Source organism: Apodemus sylvaticus, chromosome 2 (genome assembly GCF_947179515.1).
Source record: "Apodemus sylvaticus chromosome 2, mApoSyl1.1, whole genome shotgun sequence".
Taxonomy (NCBI): Eukaryota; Metazoa; Chordata; class Mammalia; order Rodentia; family Muridae; genus Apodemus; species Apodemus sylvaticus.
Window position 1 is genome coordinate 131,815,936 of NC_067473.1, and position 21,761 is coordinate 131,837,696.

Consider the following 21,761-nt stretch of genomic DNA (forward strand, 5'->3'; position numbering starts at 1 on the left):
GTTTGTCCTCACGTTATCCCAGTCCAAAAAGCCCTCTCTCTCCTTCTCATTTCTTCCTCCATCCAACCCAGATGTCTCGCCTACTCGCCCAGTGATTGGCTCCTTTATTCATTAGGGGAAGTCACCTGAGTATGTGACTTACTTCTCCACAGCAGCCCCTCCCAAGAGAGCATAATTAACTTCCAAATACAAGCAGCACTAGGCCCATCGACAACACTCTACCAACTAGGAACCTGGGCCTGCAGGGGATATTTCTCATTCATATCACCAACATACATTCATGGCCTCTCTAGGTTCAAATTACATTTAGTTCAACTTCAAAAGCTCTCATAGTCTTTCACAGCCTCAACTAAGTTCAAAGGTCCAAAGTCCAAGGGCTCTTCTGAGACTCAAGGCAGTCTCTTAATTATAAAATCAAAAAGCAAATTTCATCCTTCCAACATACTGGCACAGAATATACTTCACCATCCCGAAAGGGAGGAACATGGCCATAGTGAAGGAATACCAGACCAAAGCAAGGCTGAACCCATCAGGACAATCTCCAAACTTTGTAGCTCTATGACTAGTGTCAATGGACTCAGATGGCCCTCTGTCCCTCCAGTTTTGTGACCTGAAATATATCTCTCTCCTAGGCTGTGTCTTAATTACTTTTCTATTGCTGTGAGGAAATACCATGACTCAGACAACTTATAAAAGAAAACATTTAATTGAGCTTACAGATTCAGAGGATAAAGATGGTAACGCAAAGGCATAGCAGCAGGAACAGCTGAGAGCTCACAACTTGACCTGTAAGCAGGAAGCAGAGAGCTGAGAATGGTGTGAATCTTTTGAAAACCCAAAGCCCATTCCTAGTGACATAACCTCCTGCACCAAGGCCACAGCCCCTAATCATTCTCAAACAATTGTACCTGCTGTGGATCAAGTATTCAAATACAAGAACCTATGCTGGTCCTTCTCCATCAAACCACCACAGCCTGCCACAGCCCAGCACGCAGCTCTTCATGGCAGATGACCCAGGCTGGCATCTCGTAACATCCTAAGGTCTCTAAGACAACCCAGGCTTCAATTTCACAGCTTTGCACAATGTCCTCTCAGAGTCTACAGGGACTGCCCTGCCACACGCCTGGTCTCAAGGGTTCTCTAAAACCACAGAAGAAGGGTCCATGATTCCCTGGCTCTCCCACTCTTTCTTTATGCCACCAAAGCCAGTGACATGAATGACACTGACAAGTTTGGCTACCTCTAAATAAAAGTGCAACTGACCTCTCATCTTACAAATTAGTAATTTCTTTCCCTTCTCTTATCAGTCACTTTTAAATTTGCATCCCACTTGCAGGGGACTGTTTCTACTTCTAGTGCTTCATATAAAAATGTCAGAGTGACCTGCAATGCACAAGTAAAGGCAGGCTAAACTGCTCTTATGAAGAGCCCCCGGCAGCAGAACCTAGTCTCCCCTCACTCCACTACCCTAGATAAGGGATGGAGTCTTATTCGTAAGCCTTGGGCTTCTCTGGCATATAAATTCTTCCTACACACATCCAAGATATCTGCTTTAGGTTTGTATCATCTTCTAAATGATGAGAAAGCAGGAAGCAGGAAGAGGATAGCAAGCATCTCTTCTCTAAAACAGGAATGCAGAAAGTACACATATCATTGGCCATCACATCCCATGAGCCAGTACTCAAGTTCACAGTCACATCCAGCTGCAAGTAAAGAAAGGACACCAGTCACTAGCAGAGTGGGATGTGCTCAGCTCTAAGTCAAGGAGGCCTCTTACTAGAAGAATTGTCAAAAGACATATGGTTTTCTGCTACCTTGTCCAGATACCGAAAGCTATCAACCTTTTAATATTCCCGAACCATTCTCCTGACAGACAGACAGCTGCTCAGTCTGTGTCTCAACTCAACAAGACTGCCCTCCTATTTACCATCATTTGACAAAATTCAGAAGAGACTATAAACATACAAAATTACATAAGCCCTTACATTAGTTTGAACAAGCGTTCCACATAAGCCCATGAGGTAAATAAAGCCTCTGTTATCCATCCAGTCAATGGTGGGCCTGTGACATAGTGGAATCTTTAGGGTGGTGTCTAATGGGAGGACAGAGATCCCTGGGGGCAGGCAGCCTTGAGAAGGAGAGTAAGAATCCAGCTCTTTCCGAGGTAGGATCCAAGCCCTTCCCACCTTTTTCACGTCCTGGCTATAGATGAATGATTTTCCAAGTCAGCAGAGGTGCAGAAGCACAGGGCTAAACCATCATGGAAAAAAGTTAAGGACCAAAACAAACTTTTCCTCCTTCCGGTTGATTACCTCAGACATTTTGTCACAGTGACAGAAAGCTGACTCCCATAGCCCCCCCCCCTTTTTTGGATTTGTTTTTTTTCGAGACAGGATTTCTCTGTGTAGCTCTGGCTATCCTGGAACTCACTCTGTAGACCAGGCTGGCCTCAACTCAGAAATCCGCCTGCCTCTGCCTCCCAGTGTACTGGGATTACAGACGTGAGCCACCCCTGCCAGGCCCCACAGCCCTTTTCATACACGGTTTTCCAAACTCACTTATGCCCTCTTGTATGAGCTCAAGTGTTTGTTTTTTTTAAATAAATATTTTTAATAATTATTTTTATACACTCCATATTTTACTCCCCACCCCAACAACCCCTGTCTACCTCCCATACCTCCCCCCCTCCCCTGTCTCCACGTGGATGTCCCTATCACCCACCCCACCTGACCTCAAAACTCCCTGGGGCCTCTAGTCTCTTAAGGGTTAGGTGGCATCATCTCTGAATGAACACAAACCCAGCAGTCCTCTATTTTATGTGTGTTGGGGGCTTCATATCAGCTGGTACATGCTGCCTATTTGGATGAGCTCAAGTTTAACATGACACTTTGACTTGTTTAAAAATTTCCCAGCCTATCCTCTAGGGGAAAGAACACATTGAAATTAGTAGAAACAGTACTCCGTTTACTCATTAAAATATGCTTAGTGTAAAAAAAAAAAAAAGCAGTCTTTGAAATATATTTAGATAATTAGTGTTTCAACCATGTTAGCAAATCTTTTCAAAAAGGAAGAAATGCAAGGCTTCCACAATGACACATGATTTCAATGCCTCGTTTACTCTGTTGGCCATCATGGTTAAGGAATATGTATTTTTAAAAATGAAACATAGATATGTATCAAGAAAAGCATTCTTTAGAGAATGTTTTAAAATGCTCTTTAAAGCATGGTTTAAAAAATAAAGTAAGACATAACTGAGCGTTGTTTGCCTCATTAAAGAACTCATCTAAAGATGCCTTTATTTAAGAAGAAAAACTCAGTTCACTGATTGGGACTTACAGAAGCTACAGGAAGAAACAAATTCAATACACAAAGTAAACCTGACAAAGTATTTAAGACCTTGTACTTTGCAAGAAGATTTGAAACAGGATTCCCATAAGCACAGTTTTCCAGACAGTCATTAATTTAGCTAATAGGAAAGTACCAGGTGTTCACAGTGATATTATCTCACTAGAGAAAAGCCTTTATACCCTGGCTGACTAATAAAGACCTCTGTTTTCACATAACTCTTGAATCACAGAGTAAGCATGCCCAAAATTGTTTTTAAACACATCAACTCTTCTCCATGTTCATGTCTCAATTCTTAAGTAACTATACCCATAACTGTATGGCAAACTGAAAAAAGTTAACCTTAAAGCTCCAAAGTTACATTCCAGATGGAAGGATATCCACACATTATATATCACTTTCAATGACCATACAGCATAGGAAAAGGCTACCTGACTGTACTCTTTAATGTATAGATGCTTTTCTTAAAATGCCAACCTTTTCTGAGCATTTCTAGGTTCCATTTTGGCTTTCTTAACTCAAATCCATTTTATATTTGATCCAATCAAAAGAATCAGAGGACATAAAATAAATGAGGATATTGTTAGAGAAATCCAAAGTCTCAGATCACTAAACCCCAATTTATCAGGGCTATGAATCACATCTCAAAGGAGAGCTAGGGGTAATCTGCACATAATCAGGTCTAACCCAGAAACAGCATAGGAAACACCTACAGGCACAGTGCTAACAACACTGGGTGGCCACCACCTCAAGCAACATTTGTCAAGTATTTGTGTGATTTACCTTAGCTGCAGAGTTCACATTTTAGATAATTTTACTCCTAAAAATAATCTTCAGTGAAACAAAAGGCAGTTCAAAGTTCAGAAGGGTCAGAGGGGACACAGGGGCATGAAGGTTAACATGCATGGCAGGGCCACTCCCCACACTGGCATCAGGCACTGTGTCTGAGATCTGTAAAGGAGCCTGGCGAAGATGGGAACATGTTGCTGAGGTGCTTACCCTTTCTCCCAAGTAGCTTTGTTACTTTTAAACCTTCTCCCTTAAATCCCCTCCCAAACGCCCGTCTTGTCTGGATCAGCAATTCAGTCACCCATAATCTGGCTGCTCCGAGTAGCACATATCTGTCTATTCCACTGTACGTGGACTGGAAACAGATCAAGAAAGAGCTGTAGTCAAGCCCTCAGCTAAGCAGGCAGCCCTGCCGCTTCAAAGCTGACACTGCCAGTTATCTCCACAAACACTCAAGGGCTCACCGGTGCCAGACAGGATGGCCCTGCAAGGAAGTTCATGGACTGTAAATGTTATGCGGTGTCATAACAAGCAATTACGTGCCAAGACTCTTGGGCTGATGTTAACCACTGAAAGACAACTTGGGAAATGTGGTGAGCCCATCCTCGTGAAACTGGAGCTCCGAGGGAGCACAGCATTTAACGCTGCCATTCATAAGTCTTTGGGGAGGAAAATCGGGATCTTTATAAAGCTGAAAATGTTAGTAACAGTTTCCCTGCTGTGACTCTGGACTCTAATAAGTAGGACTTGTATCACTACCCAAGCAAAGACAGCAGCAAAGTTTACCACCTATAGCATATCTAGAACTCAAACCAGAGCAGGTTACCACAGTACAATGTAGGACAACACCACGGTGCACCCCTACGATCTGCATTATCCTATCTAAATGGCAGCAGCTCACTGAGTAATACAAAACAGGAAGGCCAGGCATCAGAGAAGGCGGACACTTGTGGAGGAGGCAGGAGACACGCAGCCCCGTGCACCTTAGTAAACAGAACTGTAAAACTAGCTCTCGCTTTATTTCTTTTCTCCTGTACTTTATCCTAGTTCCACACACTTCAGTTCATTCCTCCAGTTCTGGGTGACTAAATATCTGAATAAGAATAAAAGAAAAGAAAAATCTCATTAGCAAGGCCATTAAAGCTTTGTAAAATGTACCAATGGCAATTTGACAGAGGTCCCATTCCCAGCTCTCCTGCCATCAGTTCACCCTCTAACCATCATCTCTAACCTCACAAAGCAGTGAGCTTTCCCACACACAGCTTCATTCAATCCTGACAGCAGCTCTGAGGCAGGCAGAAGACTTCTATAGCAACTCAAGCTGCTGTCGCTAGGCCGGCAGAGAGTAGAGACATTAAATGCAAGTCTCATACTCAGCTATGTCCTGCCCATACTTAACCTTACACCTGGCAAAACAGAGGAGATCCTTTCTGTTCAATACAGCTCAAGCTCTTCCACCTCAAATCACATACCCTTGCTGTTTTAAAAGGTGACTTTTAGAATGAATCACCATAATGGCTGAGCAGACTGACTGCCTGAACCACCAGCCTGGCTACTAGCCACAGGTCAGATAAAGGGTCTGGAAGCAGCAGTTAAAAGGACAGAGCACTGGCTCAGTCTGCTAAAATTACAGAAGATCTAACTCAATGCATTGCTGACATGGAGAACTGACCTCAGAACACAGTGCCATTGATTAAAGGAGAGCAAGCTAGAACTGAAGTAAAAGGAATGCTGCCTTCTCATTTTCAGGGCAACTAGCTCACTCTGGTGGAGAGAAAACACAACTACACAGCCACCAGCTTACCTCACTCACACACTCCAGAACCTGGGGAAAGCTGCTGACTTCTTGAGACCCACTTAGCATCTCCTTAACTACCTAGGCAGCAGGTGTCAGCAGTGTTCCATCTGCAAGTCAGCTAGCTGGGAAGGAGTCAGAGGCTCCTTAAGCACACATCAAATGCGACCCCAGAGCACACTAGAAACAATGGCACACACATCCATACTCAGAATCAAGAATCTAGTTTCTAAAGTTAAAATGGCAATTTTCCACTCTGGTGGAAATTACCTAAATTCTAACAAAGCTTAATCACAAAAATACTTAATAAAATATTACTTAATATATATTATTATATTACATAATATATTATATAATAATCACAATACCACCTGCTTAAAAAAAAGTGGGAAGCAAGTGACTGGACAGCTTGAAGACAATCGTTAGGAACTGGTGCATAAGAGACCATAACTACTTCAGTCAGACTGAGTGTGAAAAGGGCTCCTGTACTGTCAGTGAGAGGAATAAACCAAAGCCCAAATGACTGCCAGCAGGGGAGTTCAAATGTCCCCAAGCATAAGAGAAACACTGCAAAGGACAGCAGCCAGTAATTTTCAAGCAAGACAAGTTGAGTGATCTGTGTATGCTCATGTGGGAGATTTTCAACCTACAGTACAATTCACAGTAAAGGTGGCAAGAACACGGCCACAGAACCTTTTGTGTACATCACCTTAAAACAAATATTTACCTGTGGTGTCGGTACTTTAAAAACACCCCAGGCTAGGAATACAGCTTAAGGGTAAAATGTGTGTTTAATATATATAAAACCCTGGGTTTGATGGTCAACACAAAAGTAAATTTTATATTTATATTATATTTAACTTAAAATCTTTAGAATATATGTTCTTACCTATGTATTCCTTTCATTAAATGTTGAAATTCAGTTTTAGTATATAAAGAAAAGCAGTAAAACCAGTCTATCAGACAATGATGTAGGCCTCCTGCTCTGATCTAAAAAGCTATCACTACTCTACTATACAGACTTAGGTCAATCAGCTTGTACCAGAGCCCATGATAAGACAAAGACCCAAGAAAGGACTCTGGGTTGTTGGAGATTGGTGCTAATGCTTTGAATCTGCATGTCCAGATGCTGAAGGTCCTTGTCCCCGATTGGTTTTAGATCTATCAATAAAGATACCAGCGGCCAATGGTTGATTTGTCCTTTTGATGGTAAGGTGTCCTTTGCCTTACAGAAACTTTGTAATTTTATGAGGTCCCATTTGTCAATTCTTGATCTTAAAGCAAAAGCTATTGGTGTTCTATTCAGGAACTTTCCCCCTGTGCCCATGTCCTCAAGGGTCTTCCCCAGTTTCTTTTCTATTAGTTTCAGTGTGTCTGGTTTTATGTGGAGGTCCTTGATCCACTTGGAGTTGAGCTTAGTACAAGGAGATAAGAATGGATCAATTCGCATTCTTCTGCATGCTGACCTCCAATTGAACCAGCACCATTTGTTGAAAAGGCTATCTTTTTTCCACTAGATGTTTTCAGCTCCTTTGTCGAAGATCAAGTGACCATAGGTGTGTGGGTTCATTTCTGGATCTTCAATCCTATTCCACTGATCCACCTGCCTGTCACTGTATCAATACCATGCAGTTTTTAACACTATTGCTCTGTAGTATTGCTTAAGGTCCGGGATACTGAGTCCCCCAGAAGTTCTTTTACTGTTAAGAATAGTTTTAGCTATCCTGGGTTTTTTGTTATTCCAGATGAATTTGAGAATTGCTCTTTCTAACTCTATGAAGAACTGAGTTGGGATTTTGATGGGGATTATTACATTGAATCTGTATATTGCTTTTGGCAAGATGGCCATTTTAACTATATTAATCCTGTCAATCCAGGAGCATGGAAGATTTAAAAGATCTTCACCAACCCTACCATCTGACAGAGGGCTAATATCCAATATATACAAAAAACTCAAGAAGTTAGACCCCAGAAAACCAAATAACCCTATTAAAAAATGGGGTACAGAGCTAAACAAAGAATTTTCACCTGAAGAACTTCGGATGGCTGAGAAGCACCTTAAGAAATGTTTAACATCATTAGTCATAAGGGAAATGCAAATCAAAACAACCCTGAGATTTCACCTCACACCAGTCAGAATGGCTAAAATTAAAAACTCAAGAGACAGCAGGTGTTAGCAAGGATGTGGAGAAAGAGGAACACTCCTCCACTGCTGGTGGGAATGCAAGCTGGTACAACCACTCTGGAAATCAGTCTGGTGGTTCCTCAGAAAACTGGGCACGACATTTCCGGAGGGCCCTGCTATACCACTCCTGGGCATATACCCAGAGGATTCCCCAGCATGTAATAAGGACACATGCTCCACTATGTTCATAGCAGCCCTATTTATAATAGCCAGAAGCTGGAAAGAACCCAGATGTCCCTCAACGGAGGAATGGATACAAAAAATGTAGTATATATACACAATGGAGTACTATTCAGCCATTAGAAACAATGAATTCTTGAAATTCTTAGACAAATGGATGGAACTGGAGAACATCATCCTATGTGAGGTAACCCAGTCTTAAAAGAACACTCATGGAATGCACTCACTGATAAGCGGATATTAGCCTAGAATCTTGGACTACCCAAGACACAATCCACATATCAAATGATGTCCAAAAAGAAGGAAGGAGAGGCCCCTGGTTCTGGAAAGGTTCAGTGTAGCAGTGTAGGTCAATATCAGAAAAGGGAAGTGGGAAGGGGTGGTTGGGGGAACAGGGGGAGGGAAGAGGGCTTATGGGACTTGTGGGGAGGGGGATCAAGGAAAGGGGAAATCATTTGAAATGTAAATAAAGAATATATCAAGGAAAAAAAAAGTGCTCAGCCTTTAAATTCGCCAATGCATTTAAAATTTAACGGGCATGGGTGTGAGTTTCCCATTCTTGGATCTGAGATAGCTCCTGGGCAGGTGCATGCCTGCAACCAGCCGAGAGCACAAAGCAGTGCAGCCAAAACCTCCTGCAGCCCTGGGTACTGCTTGTGTTCACAGTCACCTCTTGTGGCTTGAAAATCCTCACCTCAGCATTTTCCAGTACCAACTATTTTACCATGTTCTGCAAACATGACAGGAAGACAGCTATTCTGGCTTCCTCATCCCCAACCCGTCAATCAACTGAGGAGGCCACATCCAACTCTTTCTCTAGAGCGGGAATGAGTCTGGATCTCTCTTACTCAGACTCAATTAAGACTTAAAAGGACTCTACGAGTCTATGGTAAGATCTATTTCATAAGGATTTTGCAACAAAAATAAGCTGGACGATTTACTGTGGAATTCTACAGTACCTTACAGTTCAAATCTACCAGCAAAGAAAGGCAAACACATGAGGCAGAATTGGCTATCAAAACCTCCATTTTCACAATGAAAGACAATTAAAATCATATGCCACACAACACGGAAGGCAGTGGCTTGGCACCGCGATGCGAGTTTTAAAACCACAGGCAATGCTAACGTTGTTTCTTACCTAAAGCAGCAGCATCTCCTTGGTCTTGGCTCCTTCCCAACCAGGCCGTCATCTCTGCATGTGCAGCGTTCCACCAAGGATTGTACTTCAAAATCTGCTCAACGGCCTCGTCCTCAAAGAAGTCGGCTCTGCTCAAACATGAATGGGCTTGCTAAATCACATCGCTCTGGCTTTCTTTCTAATCTTAATTTATCACATTTGCACAGAAATAGAGACTATACCAATTCAATACACAATCTGAGAGAAATCTGAGTGTTGTGCTGACTTTATAGTTACTAATCCCATAAAGCAACAGGCAACCACCTAACAAAAGGAGCAGTAGTCATTCCTGACCCTCTACACAGAAAGCACGAGACACACGAAGAGCTGTCCTGTCTCGAGCTCTCATCCCACACTGACTACACTGCCAACTGAGGCTAGGTCTGTGAGAAGCGTGGGTTTGAGCAATGTTAAGATAAATGGAATATCTTTCAGACTCAGCAGCAGAAAAAGGCAAAGAGATGAGCACATAAGTCAGGATCCTGCATTTCCACAGAGACTGAGGACTCTCACTCACACTCTGAAACACACTACTCAGTGTGAATACTTCTTACTAAAATGCTACTTTATTGAGCTATGCTAATTCTAACAGTTCCTTGATTTTAATTTGTTGAAAAAAAGATGAAAACAACCTTTGTAGATATCAGAAAACCCCTTTCTTTGGAGATTTTTTGTACTTTCTCAATTTTAACTAGAAAAATAAAAGGTACATTTAAAATATACCTCTAGCTCTTTTTAGAGGACGCATTAAGAAATCATGTGATCTTGCCTTTCAAGTTGAAAACTAGTATTCTTGGGGAAGTCTACTGGATGGAGTGTTTGCACCTACGATGTCCTCCAGTCCTCCCAGCATCACCACCAGAGAAGGATTCTACTAGAATACTCATTTTACACAGGTAGAAACTGAGCCCTAGAAGGGTGATATATCATAACCAAGATTTAAAAAAACAAAAACTCAGTAATAAGTCTGGTCAGATGGCTCAGAGGATATGTCCACGTGCATGCTGTAACATGTACAAGCCCATCCTATGGCCCAAAATAAAACCCTCTAAAATGATAAACTTATTCTGAATAAATATTCTCAGATACAATTCCAAAAATCTAAAGTGGGATGGGTTATTCTGTTTTTCATTTTTGCATTACACTGAAGATTGAACCTCATGTTTCATGCATGTTGGGCCTGCCTTTTATTTTTATTTTTAAGACAATCTCACTAAGTTGCTTAGGCTGGCTTTGAACTCATGCCACAGTAGAGGTCGGCCTTGAATTTGTGGTTCTCTAAACCTTAAACTTGCTCTTTATAGTCCGCACTAGCCTCCAACACACCTTGGACTGCAGGCCCACATCATCAGGCCCACTAATGGCTTACTCTTTACACTGTCTATAAATTAAGAGTTACAAGAATATGATTCATGACCGACTAACCATGCTTTCCATAATCAATTATTTTCTCATTTTTAAACGCCACTGAATTCATTGTATGTCCTCCACACAAAAATAGCAACAAAGAAAAGGGAAAAGATTAAACCTCCCATGAGGGCTCCACTATTTATCAGAACCAAGGACACAAATATGTAAGTTTAGAACGCAATGTGGTTTGAGGGGGGTGGGTGCTGGGGACAGCAAACAATGACAAGGACTGCCTGCAGTAGGCCTGGATGGAGACATCTTCAGTAGCCCGAGGCAGCTCTTTGTAACAACAGTTGTTCCCATTTCTCCTAACCCTAGCCCTCGACAATGGGCTGTATAGATTTCACTTGTGCGTGACTGTTTTTCAGTTGGCCTTGGTGTGCATAATTATTCTATTATATCTGACTTTCTTACTTCTTTCTCCTTCTGCTCTGGCGAATTCTGTGAAACTAGATGTTCCCTGATGTAATGATTCTTAAACAATTAAAACTTGAGGCATGGGACACAGCACAGCACAGCACAGTCCTAATGGCCCAGGTGCATGCTCTGTGTTCTCATCTTAGAAACAATGCAATAACTGCACAATGGCAGTTCCAGATTAATGCTTGACTTGCGAAGAAAATTTGACAAAATTATTAGAAAATGAATTACAGCTAACATTGGGACCCCAAATAAAGAAAAACTATTAAAGTTATGAAATAAGTTCTGCACAACATTTTGAGAGTGGTTCCTGGATAAGCAAGTATAGAATATGTTAAATCTTAGATTAGTAAAACTAAGTCAAAACACTGGGACTCTTAGGAGAGTCATTGTGTGCAATCTGTAGAAGTAGAAAGCTAGAGGAACTGCTGAGTTAAGGGTTAACTTGATTCTTTCTGCCCACTGCCTGGCAGCTTTGCCCATGTCATTTATCATTAGAGCTTTACAAGGAAATGCAAGTAGCTGGCCTCGGAGCTCTGAGCTCTGAAGTATAATAGTTAAAGTTAAAGTTTAAATAATAAGTTTGCAATTATTATTATTTTGGTTATAGGCCTGGGAAGAGGGAAGCTTGAAACTTTGGGGAACAATTGTAATTCTTGATTCTTTGTGGGACTTGGCTATTCTTTTGAATTTGATTTGGCAACGATTATACAATGTCTTTTTTATCTGCTTTTGGAGTATCAATAAAAGACTGGGGCAAGAAGAAGGCGGGGGAGCATGAGATGAGCTTGTGTAGAGTGGGTTTGTGAGTGAAAGGAGTGCATGGTGTGTGTGTGTGTGTGTGTATGTGTGTGAGTGTGAGTGAAAGGAGAGTGCATGTCCTGTGTGTGTGTGTGTGAGTGTGAGTGAAAGGAGAGTGCATGTCCTGTGTGTGTGTGTGTGTGTGTGAAGAGTGGGTGTGTGAGTAGAAGGAGAGTGCATGTGGTGTGTGTGTGTGTATGTGTGTGTGAGAACAGTGGGTATGTGAGTGGAAGGAGAGTGCAATGTGGTGTGTGTGTTTGAAGAGTGTGTGTGTGAGTGAAGGGGGAACACACAGATGTGTGTATGAGTGAGAGAGTGCAAGAAAAGAAAAGCGCACAGGAGAAAAGCAGAGTGTGCAGGAGAATGCAGAGCGTGTGCAGCCTCGAGCTGCGAGCGAATGAGCAAGAGAGAAAGAGAGCAGAGAATGAGAGAAGAGAAACTTTAAGCTTTGAAAAACTGCCTGTCAGCTTGGACCCGAAAAGCAGTCTGTGTATATTTATTATGCACCTTCCAGATATCCCTGCTTCAAGTTGAGACCTCCGTTCCTGTGTTGAGGCTGGACCCCGGCAGGTGGGCACACAGGGGAGCCACTGAGGAGGGCATCCTCACCCGGCCAAAGGTTGAAGGTCCCTGGAAGTGATGTCTGAGCACAGCCTCGAAGGTGAGTTAGTCATGAACTGATGCAGGGAGGAAAAAGCTAGCAAAAGGCCAGCTTGTGTTAGAGGCCCACGAGAAGCGTCAAGCATCAGCTGTTGCCTTTGTATAATGTACAGGCAAGGAGAGGCAAAACTGAACTGACAGAAGTAGCAGGGTCCAGATCACAGAGAACATGTGCCATCACGGCCAGAAGAGAGAGGCTGCTGTCTGAGGCCGAGGAGCAGCAAGCAGGAGTGGAGGCAGGCTTCACTTGAGAGCATCAGCCACCGTGTGTGTCGCTGGCCTCACAGCTGACAGATCCGCTGAAGCCCACAGAGGCTGGGAGGTGGTCAGAAGGCTATAGGAAGCCATGTGCGAAGAGGGCCAGAAACGTGAGGTAGAGGAAATCAAAGAGAGATGCGGCCCAGCTTTAGGACTGATTGGCTGTGTGGGACAAAGATGCCAAAGACACATCTCAGCTTTCTTGCTTTCTGTTTTGTTTTGGGGCTTGGGGGAAAACAGGATCTCTCTATGTATCCTTGGCTGTCCTAGAACTCACTATGTAGACCAGGCTGGACTCAAACTCAGAGATCCATCTGCGTCTGCCTCCCAAGTGCTGGGATTAAAGGTGTTCACCACTATGTTCTAACCCAAGTAACAGTAGCAAAAACCAACAGTCATCTGTAGGATGTCCAACCCCTCTCTAAACCTCAAACTTGCTTCTCCATAGCTGTGGTTGTTTAAATATGTTTGGCCCATGGGAAGTGGTACTGTTAGGAGGTGTGACCTTATTGGAGGAGGTGTAGCCTTGTTGAGAAGACCACTGTGAGGTGGGTTTTGAAGTCTCCTCCTATGCTCAAGCTCCACCCAGTATAGAAGAGAGCCTCCTCCTGGCTGTCTGCTGAAAACAAGTCTCCTGGCTGCCTTCAGATCATGATGCAGAACTCTCTGCTCCTTCAGCACCACATCTGTTGCATGCTGCCATGCTTCCTGTCATGATGATAATGGACTAAACCTCTGAACCTATAAACCAGCCTCATTAAATGTTTACCCTTTTAATAGTTGCCTTGGTCATGGTATCTCTTCACAGCAATGAAACCCTAGCTAAGACAATGGCCCTCCACCAGATATGCTACCAACATCCCCCACTGGAATGAAACTGACATGTGTGTAGACATCTGTCACGTTCAAGTGCTATTCTTGGAATCTGCAGGACTGTGAGTAGGAAACTTTTAAACAAATGCTTGTTGCACCAGCACACACACACACAAAACAAGGCTGATGTTGTAGCCAATGCTTCTTCTTATGTTTAGAGTGCTGAATGGAAAGCCACCCCTTCCGGCCTTCTAATTGCTTGCTAGCTTCCACCTACTCAATACATCAAAAACAAAAAACAAACAAAAAAGCAAACAAACAAACAAACAGATCAATGTGTCAGCCTCTTTAACAAACTCCTAATAATGAAAATCAAGATTTCATAAATTGGTTATGATAAAAAAAGCAAGATTTTATAAATTGGTTATGATAAAAATTCCCCCAAGAATAAAAAAATCTAGGAAGGAAAAAAACCAATATCTTTAGGCAAAGAAATACAATTATTCAGCCATATATAAAGGTAAAAGATTACTACAGAATACTTTAAGATGCCGTCTACAGACTTCAGTGTAAAAGTAGCATCCAAGTCAGCAAATGGCTCACAGGTAAAATCACTTGCCACCTAAGCCTGATGACCTGGAACCCATGCTGGAAGGAGGATCAGATCCTGAAAATGTCATCTGATGACATGGTACACACTTTTATTCATATACACACAGTGATAATAAGAAAAATTAAAATTTCTAAAATCATGTCTAAAGGAACAAATGGTGTAAAAATAATAATCAGAAACAACAAGGTTTACAGATAACCACACACAGCACTCCTCTGGGCTGCAGAACATACTAATGGAACAATCAAACCACATTAGATCTCTATTTTACAACAGATTTCAAAACAGTCATAACCCCAAAGCAGATAGATTTTAGTTTGAAATGTATAAATTCCTCTTTATAGGCAGCTGGCCCAACTCTGCTCTGTGCTGGCTAAAATCACATTTGTTTTCTTGAAGCCCTTTCAAAATTACACCACCACTCCTCTGAGAACCACTCCTTAGGAAATGGCAAAAAACATTCCACTCAACTGTTAAGGAGATGAGCTGCTGGGCCCAGCAAGATGGCTCAGTGGATAGAACACCCGCAAAGCCCGGCAGCCTGAGTTCAATCCCTGGAACCCACACAGTGGGGATTTGAATCCTACATGCCGTTCTCTGATCTCCATACCTGTTGTGACACCTGTACACCTCTCTCATTAATTAATGTCACTTAAAGTTAAAGAAAATAAACTTCTGGCTACAGAAGCACAGAAGATGGAGGAAGACAGGCTGCTTAGACTGTCATGCTGCCAACCATGAACTCTAATATCCTAATCTTCTTGGGCCGCAAATGTATTCTTCTAGACAGTTCTTCTAATTAAGCTACCTCCCACTTCAAATTTCAGCCTTCGAAAGCTCATTCTGTTTTCAGACTAGCTGAGAAATTTGCTGACAACAGAAATTTCTACTTTAAATATTCAGCATGATTCTAAATGGGTTTCTTCAAATTACTCTTCAGTGGACCTTTAAAACCACCATTGAAGAGATAAAAGTAATTAGAAATGGCAGTCTAAATGCTGTGGCGCCTCTCAGACGCCCTCCACAGAGTAGCACAGCCCACTCTTCCCTGGCTTCCCTTAGGATGCTCAGCATTCAACCCTACTTCCCTCATTCCATTTGCACATCACAAGATTCACGGCTGCTTTTCCAATTAGTATCCCACTGGGTCACAGGAGAGAGAATGTTAATCACCAGAGGGATGGCAGTTAGAGCCAATAGTGTACAAGAAAAGGAAATACAGAGTGACAAAGGAAGTCTCTTTTCAAATCCTACCCATCCACTTAATAGTGTGACCTTGGGCAAGTCCCTTCACCTCTCTTCCACCTTGTGAAATAATCCCATGAGGGGACATGATAAGTTGAAAACACTGTACGAAAATACTGGAAAGTGGTGACATATATGGGTAACAATTTGAAATCTCCTGGGAAAAATAATAACATTAACATATGAACTACACACATTCTCTACACATCCTCAAAGAGTCAGGTATTCAGAGGTCCAGTGAAAAATGCTGTTATCGGGCCAATAAGAGAGAGCACATCTCTGTTTTATTAAGCTCCTTACTCAAATACAGTTCTGATTGCAGCAAAGGGCACAATAGATACAGGTGGAAAATACAGCACAACTCTGATTCTACTGATACTCTCCCACAAAGACAACTATCTATTTATTGCAACTGGTGGCAGATAAACATTCTGGGGAGATCGTAGAATAGCCAGAAATACAGCACACATAGATCTGGATTCTTATGGAAAGCAAGATATAGTCAGTTACACACACACACACACACACACACACACAAAGACAAAAATTCTACTTGAAGTACAAACAAATAATATTTGATGTGTTAAGCATGGTGAGAAAACCATTAAAGCATTGTTTCTCAACTTTCCTAATGCTGTGAACTGGCTGGTTTTGTGTGTCAACTTGACACAGGCTGGAGTTATCAGAGAAAGGTGCTTCAGTTGGGGGAAGTGCCTCCATGAGATCCAGCTGTGGGGCATTTCTCAATGATCAAGGGTAGGAGGATCCATTGTGGGTGGTGCCATCCCTGGGCTGGTGCTCTTGGGTTCTATAAGAAACCAAGCTGAGCAAGCCAGGGTAAGGCAAGCCAGTAAGAAACATCTCTCCATGGCCCCTGCATCAGCTCCTGCTTCCTGACCTGCTTGAGTTCCAGTCTTGACTTCCTTTAGTGATAAGCAGCAATGTGGAAATGTAAGCCGAATAAAATCCTTTCCTCCCTAACTTGCTTTTTGGTCATGTTTGTGCAGGAATAGAAACCCTGACTAAGACATGCTGCAACCCCTTAATATAGTTCCTTATGTTGTGGTGATCCCCAACCATAAAATTATTTCAGTGTTACTTCGTAACTGTAATTTTGCTACTTGTGAATCATAATATCTGAATCAGAATATCTGATATGTGACCCCAAAAAGTGTCATGACTTACAAGTTGCCCTAAAGAGTTTAAGAGTTCTCCATTGCAAGTGGGCCCTGGACTGACTGCCCAGTGCAGCTGGTTACAGGGGTTGCAGCCAGCCAGAGGGCATGAGTGTAGGAGAGCTGGCCCAGCCCCTCGCCTGCTGCTGCAGCCCTCACTTGCTACTGCAGCCCTCGCCTGCTGCTGCAGCCCTCAGGAGAGCAGGCTCCACACCTTACCTGGACATCACAGCAGAGCTGACCCTGCTGGCACAGGCATGGGTGAGCTAGCTCCAAGGGCAGGAGTGGGAGAACTGGCTCTGCCCCTTGCTAGCTGCAGCATTGGGTGAGCTTGACAGAGCAGTGACAGAGTTCATCCTGATGGTGTGGATGACTGACCAGCTGAGCTATTATCACCCAGGCCCAGATCCAGGAATTTAAGTTAGCCCATCCCAACATCTACCCCATCTATGAATTCCTGAAGTACATGAAGGGCTGGTCCAAAGCTGTAGGGCCTCCATGACACAGGGCTACAAGAAGATATCTGAGAGAAGTCCCAGTGAGGATCCAGTATTGATGGTGTAGCAAGACAGAGACCTCAAACCAGACCAATGACTAGTTGCAATGAACATTTGTAAATAAAGATGTGTGGACCAAAGGGTATATATACTGTGTGACACACTGACACATTACAGCTTCCACAATCAGATTTTTTTTTTGTTTTTGTTTTTGCTTTTGGGGAGGAGGTTGCAAGGACAGAGGGTGGGTATGAGTAGGGACTGGGAGATGAGTAGGACTGGGGTACATGGTGTGAAATTCACAAAGAACCTATAAAAAATTAAGTAGCAAGTTTCCAAAGGCCACACATATACAGCCATTACAGGGTCGGCTGAATGTCAGTTAGGGTTAGTGTCTTCACTAATTCCACAATCTAAAAATATGTCTAGTAGACTGAGGGGCTGGGAAGATGGATCACTCAGTAGAGTGCTTGCCATGCAATAAAAAGCCAGCCATGGCAATGCAGGGATGACGGACGGAGACAGACAGGACAGAGACAGACAGATTCTTGGAGCTCACTGGCAAGGCTGGCCAGCCAGTCTAGCTGAATGGGTGAGCTCCGGCTACAGTGAGGGGTCTGACTCAGGGGATAAAGCAAAAAGTAATTGAAGAAGTCCCTTGTTGGTGAGGTTGGGCCTCCACATGCACACATAACTACATACATACATACACACACATACATATACTCAAAGATTCTGAAAGAAATTAAGGAAGTGTAAAGTAACTAACTTAAACTGTCACAAAAGTTCATACTCACAGATAATGATCTGGATCAAACTTGGCCAACTCAGCAGCCAGGCGTCTCTGCCTCCGTTCAGTCACAGGAGTGAAATCTGGATCCTTAATATCGATAACCTCACTCAGTTCGTCCTATAAACACCAGAACAAGAATGAACGCTATCTCAAATTTTTAGTTTTTAAAAATCAAATATAGGGAAGGGAAGAGGAACATGAAAGGTAGAAGAACTGCCTGGTCACTGACGTATGAGATGCTCAGAATATTTAAATTCTGATCTAAGAAACATTTAAGACAGGTATGGTAGAGTACACTTTGGCTTCCAGTACTTGGGTGACAGAGGTAGGAAGATCTCTCAGAATTCGAAGCCAGTCTGGTCCATACAGCAAGTTCCAAGCCAGCCAGAGCTACACAGTGAAACCTACTAGCAAAATACAAAACAAAAACAACAACAACAAAAAACAAAAAACAACAAACAAAAACCCCACAAATATTTGAATCCACTATCCTGTAGATTCTGCTAGAAACTTCCAAATAAATCATCTTATTTAACCCATAAGACAAACTGACCAGCATCTATTAAGGACATTAATGTTTAACACAAAGAATCATGGGTGCTTGCCACCAAGTCTGATCACAGTATTCAATCCCTGGAACCTATACAGTAGGGGTAGAAGCAATTCCCAGAAGTTGTCATCAAGGCTCTACACACATGCTGCATACATACACATATACTTATTTATTTAAAAATGTTGACACAAAAAGCAGAATTGAATAAACCCTCACAAACATGCAGGAACATTTAATTCTCCATTCACTTCCCTGTTCAGTGCTAGAGATCTGAAAGCTCTGAAGGACAGGAGGCTCTGAGCATATCAGGCATCTCTGCAGATACAGAGAGACTGAGTATATCACGCATCTCTGCGGACAGAGACACTTGCCTTTCTTCCTTCTGGCTAGCTCAGTTGGCCTCAGAATCACAACACGCGAATGAAAATCTATTCAGTCTGCTGTGTAAATGTGCTTGTCATGCAGACGTAATGACCCGAGTTCAACCCCTGGAAGCCACATAGAGATAGAAGAAAAGACCAACTCCATGGAGTCATCCTCTCACTTGCATTTGTACATTTTAAATTTTTCATTATTTTGTATTTATCATTTTTCATTTATCACTAAATTTCATCATAAGTTTATTAACCCATTAATAAAAAATTTTAAAGAATTTTTTATGAGTAATTCAGATGTCTATGACTTTCCATCTGAAACTCTGAACTCTAATTCTAAGAATCACCCTTACTGTCCTAACCAAGGTGTGTACATATGAACATGAAGCATGTTTCCCAAGCAGAATTCTGCAGAGCACACAACAGGAACTGTGAACTGAAGAGACTTCATACACTCCAAAACCTTCCCCAAACTGTGGCTTTCGTTTGTGTCCACTCCAGGTATGAGCACAGACCTGGAAGAAACAGAAAGGACCTGAGCAGGAAGAAGTCAGGCAGTAACTTGGGAAAGCTGTGTAAATGCTACGGACAGCAGTAAACTGGGCCATACACCTGGGAAAGGCAAGAGTGACAGCGCAGAGCTGCCTCTGGAGCTGGTCCAGGACCTTAAGCGATCCCTTCCCTTCTCTTCCTTATATCACAGCACATTAAAGCTGCTGGCCAGAATGCAAGTTTTCTAAAACTGCAGTAAGCTGTGGGGACTCAGACAAGCACAGTTTCCTTACGTAACCAAAACTTCCAAATTAAAAAAAAAAGTTCTTGGGCCAGAGAAATGGCCCAGTGGGTAACCTGACTGAGTTCAGTCCCCAGGGCCCACATGGTGGAAGGAGAGAGCTGACACCCCAAAACTGTTTTCTGACCTCTGCCCATACACCATGGCATGCATATAGGCACACACACTCACACAAAACAAATAAAATATAGCTTTAAAATCAAAATAAACTCTTTCTTACCACTAAGCACATAGGTCTTAACTTAAGTACATTCAAATATAACGAAGGGATCCAACGACCTTTTTGGAAGCCACTAGATCAACTAGAATATCTTAATACTTTCAAATGCAAAGATCTGAGACAACAATCAGACACATGCCTGTTCACAAAAATAAAATTTACATTCCAAAGTTCTTTCGCAATTTACTTTTTGAACACCTGGAATGCATTTTCCTACAGAAATCCTATTATAAATAGCAGTTAAGAGTCTCAGGGCAGCCCTCAAGTTCATGGGATTCATAATAAATTGAAACAGAACATTCACAATGCAAAGAGCTTGACAAGCACGCGGCAGGGTTCCCACGGAAAGCCTGCCGCCTGGAGCTGGACCCAGACCCAGCAGAGCATCTCCTCCACAGTGCAGCATCAGTTCTTCCTCCCTCCCTCAGTTGCTCCTGAGGAGGAGAAACAGTACCGCGAGTCCACGGCTGCCTTGGTACAGTACTACCATGGGGCCATTTCCTTCCCTTGAACTGCTAATCCGCAGGATGATGCCGTCACTCCCTCAGCTCCCCTCATCACAAGGCCTTCTCTCCTCCCCCTCAGCCCCCACCACCCCGTGATTTAAGTGGACACACATATAAAAGGCATGTCGATATTATCTTTAATCACAGTTGCAAAGTACTCCCCATGTAATGTAAAATCTTCACAGGATGTGTAGCCACATAGATGTCTTTAATATTTTCTTGGGGAGGGGGCAGCATTTAGTGACACAGGCTGTTATAAGTATTAAACAATGCCAGGCAGTGGTGGCGCATGCCTTTAATCCCAGCACTTGGGAGGCAGAGGCAGGAGGATTTCTGAGTTCAAGGCCAGACTGGTCTACAGAGTTCCAGGACAGCCAGGGCTACACAGAGAAACCCTGTCTCGAAAAAAACCAAAAAAACCAAAAAAAAAACCAAACAAACCCAAAACCAAAACCAAAAAAAAAAAAGTATTAAAGGACATAATCTGGGGTTGCAACCCCCTACTAATTCAGATTTCTTTTCCTCTCTGTCTCTAATTCATGGCTGTTTTCTGTTTCTGACCTCCTACTGGGAACACAAATCCCCCTTCCATTTCAGACTCCTTACCTGCCAACAGCAATTAAAGTGTGAGTATGTGCGTGGGGGGTGGGGAGACAGAACAAGTAATTACCACACCGGAACAGACTTAAGGTGGTGAATGGATCAGTGAGGGATGACAGAGACTCCGTATTCCAGAGGGTAAGTGGACTCTCTGAACCCAAGCTCCTAGCTCTGCATCATTAAGCCAGGCTTGCCTTTCAGACTGATGCCAGCCTTTCCCTCCTGTCCGAGTCCAAGGTTTCTTTCCATTTCTGGAGCACACATCAGACACTACTCTGACCTTCTGCATCTACGGTGTCCTTCTCATTATAATCCCATGTGTGTCACACTCTCCGAGGGGTCACCTCTGGGCATCCTCCTCCTGTTACTACTGCCATTAGCTTATCTGTTGTCTACATGACTTCACGCATGGTGTGCCTTCCCAGAGAAGGCTTCATGAGGTGGGCGTTCTGGTCTACCTTCTTTTCCACTGCTCACTCAGTGTGTGTGCTGGTTAAACTATAGTTATCATAGAGGAGGGAACCTTATGAGAAAGTGCCTCCACAAAACTGGGCTGCAG

The 21,761-nt window shown here is 42.9% G+C and overlaps 1 protein-coding gene across 2 annotated transcripts in view; it reads right to left on the reverse strand.

Moving 5' to 3' along the window:
• Positions 1-21,761, reverse strand: part of Shq1 (SHQ1, H/ACA ribonucleoprotein assembly factor) — a 99,403-nt gene that overhangs the window by 65,484 nt on the left and 12,158 nt on the right. For both annotated transcript variants that reach the window (XM_052174436.1, XM_052174437.1), the window contains 2 exons: positions 18,161-18,273; positions 9,433-9,560 (listed from right to left, as the gene is read on the reverse strand). In XM_052174436.1, the coding sequence (XP_052030396.1) occupies positions 9,433-9,560; positions 18,161-18,273 (241 nt within the window). The remainder of the gene's footprint in view (positions 1-9,432; positions 9,561-18,160; positions 18,274-21,761) is intronic.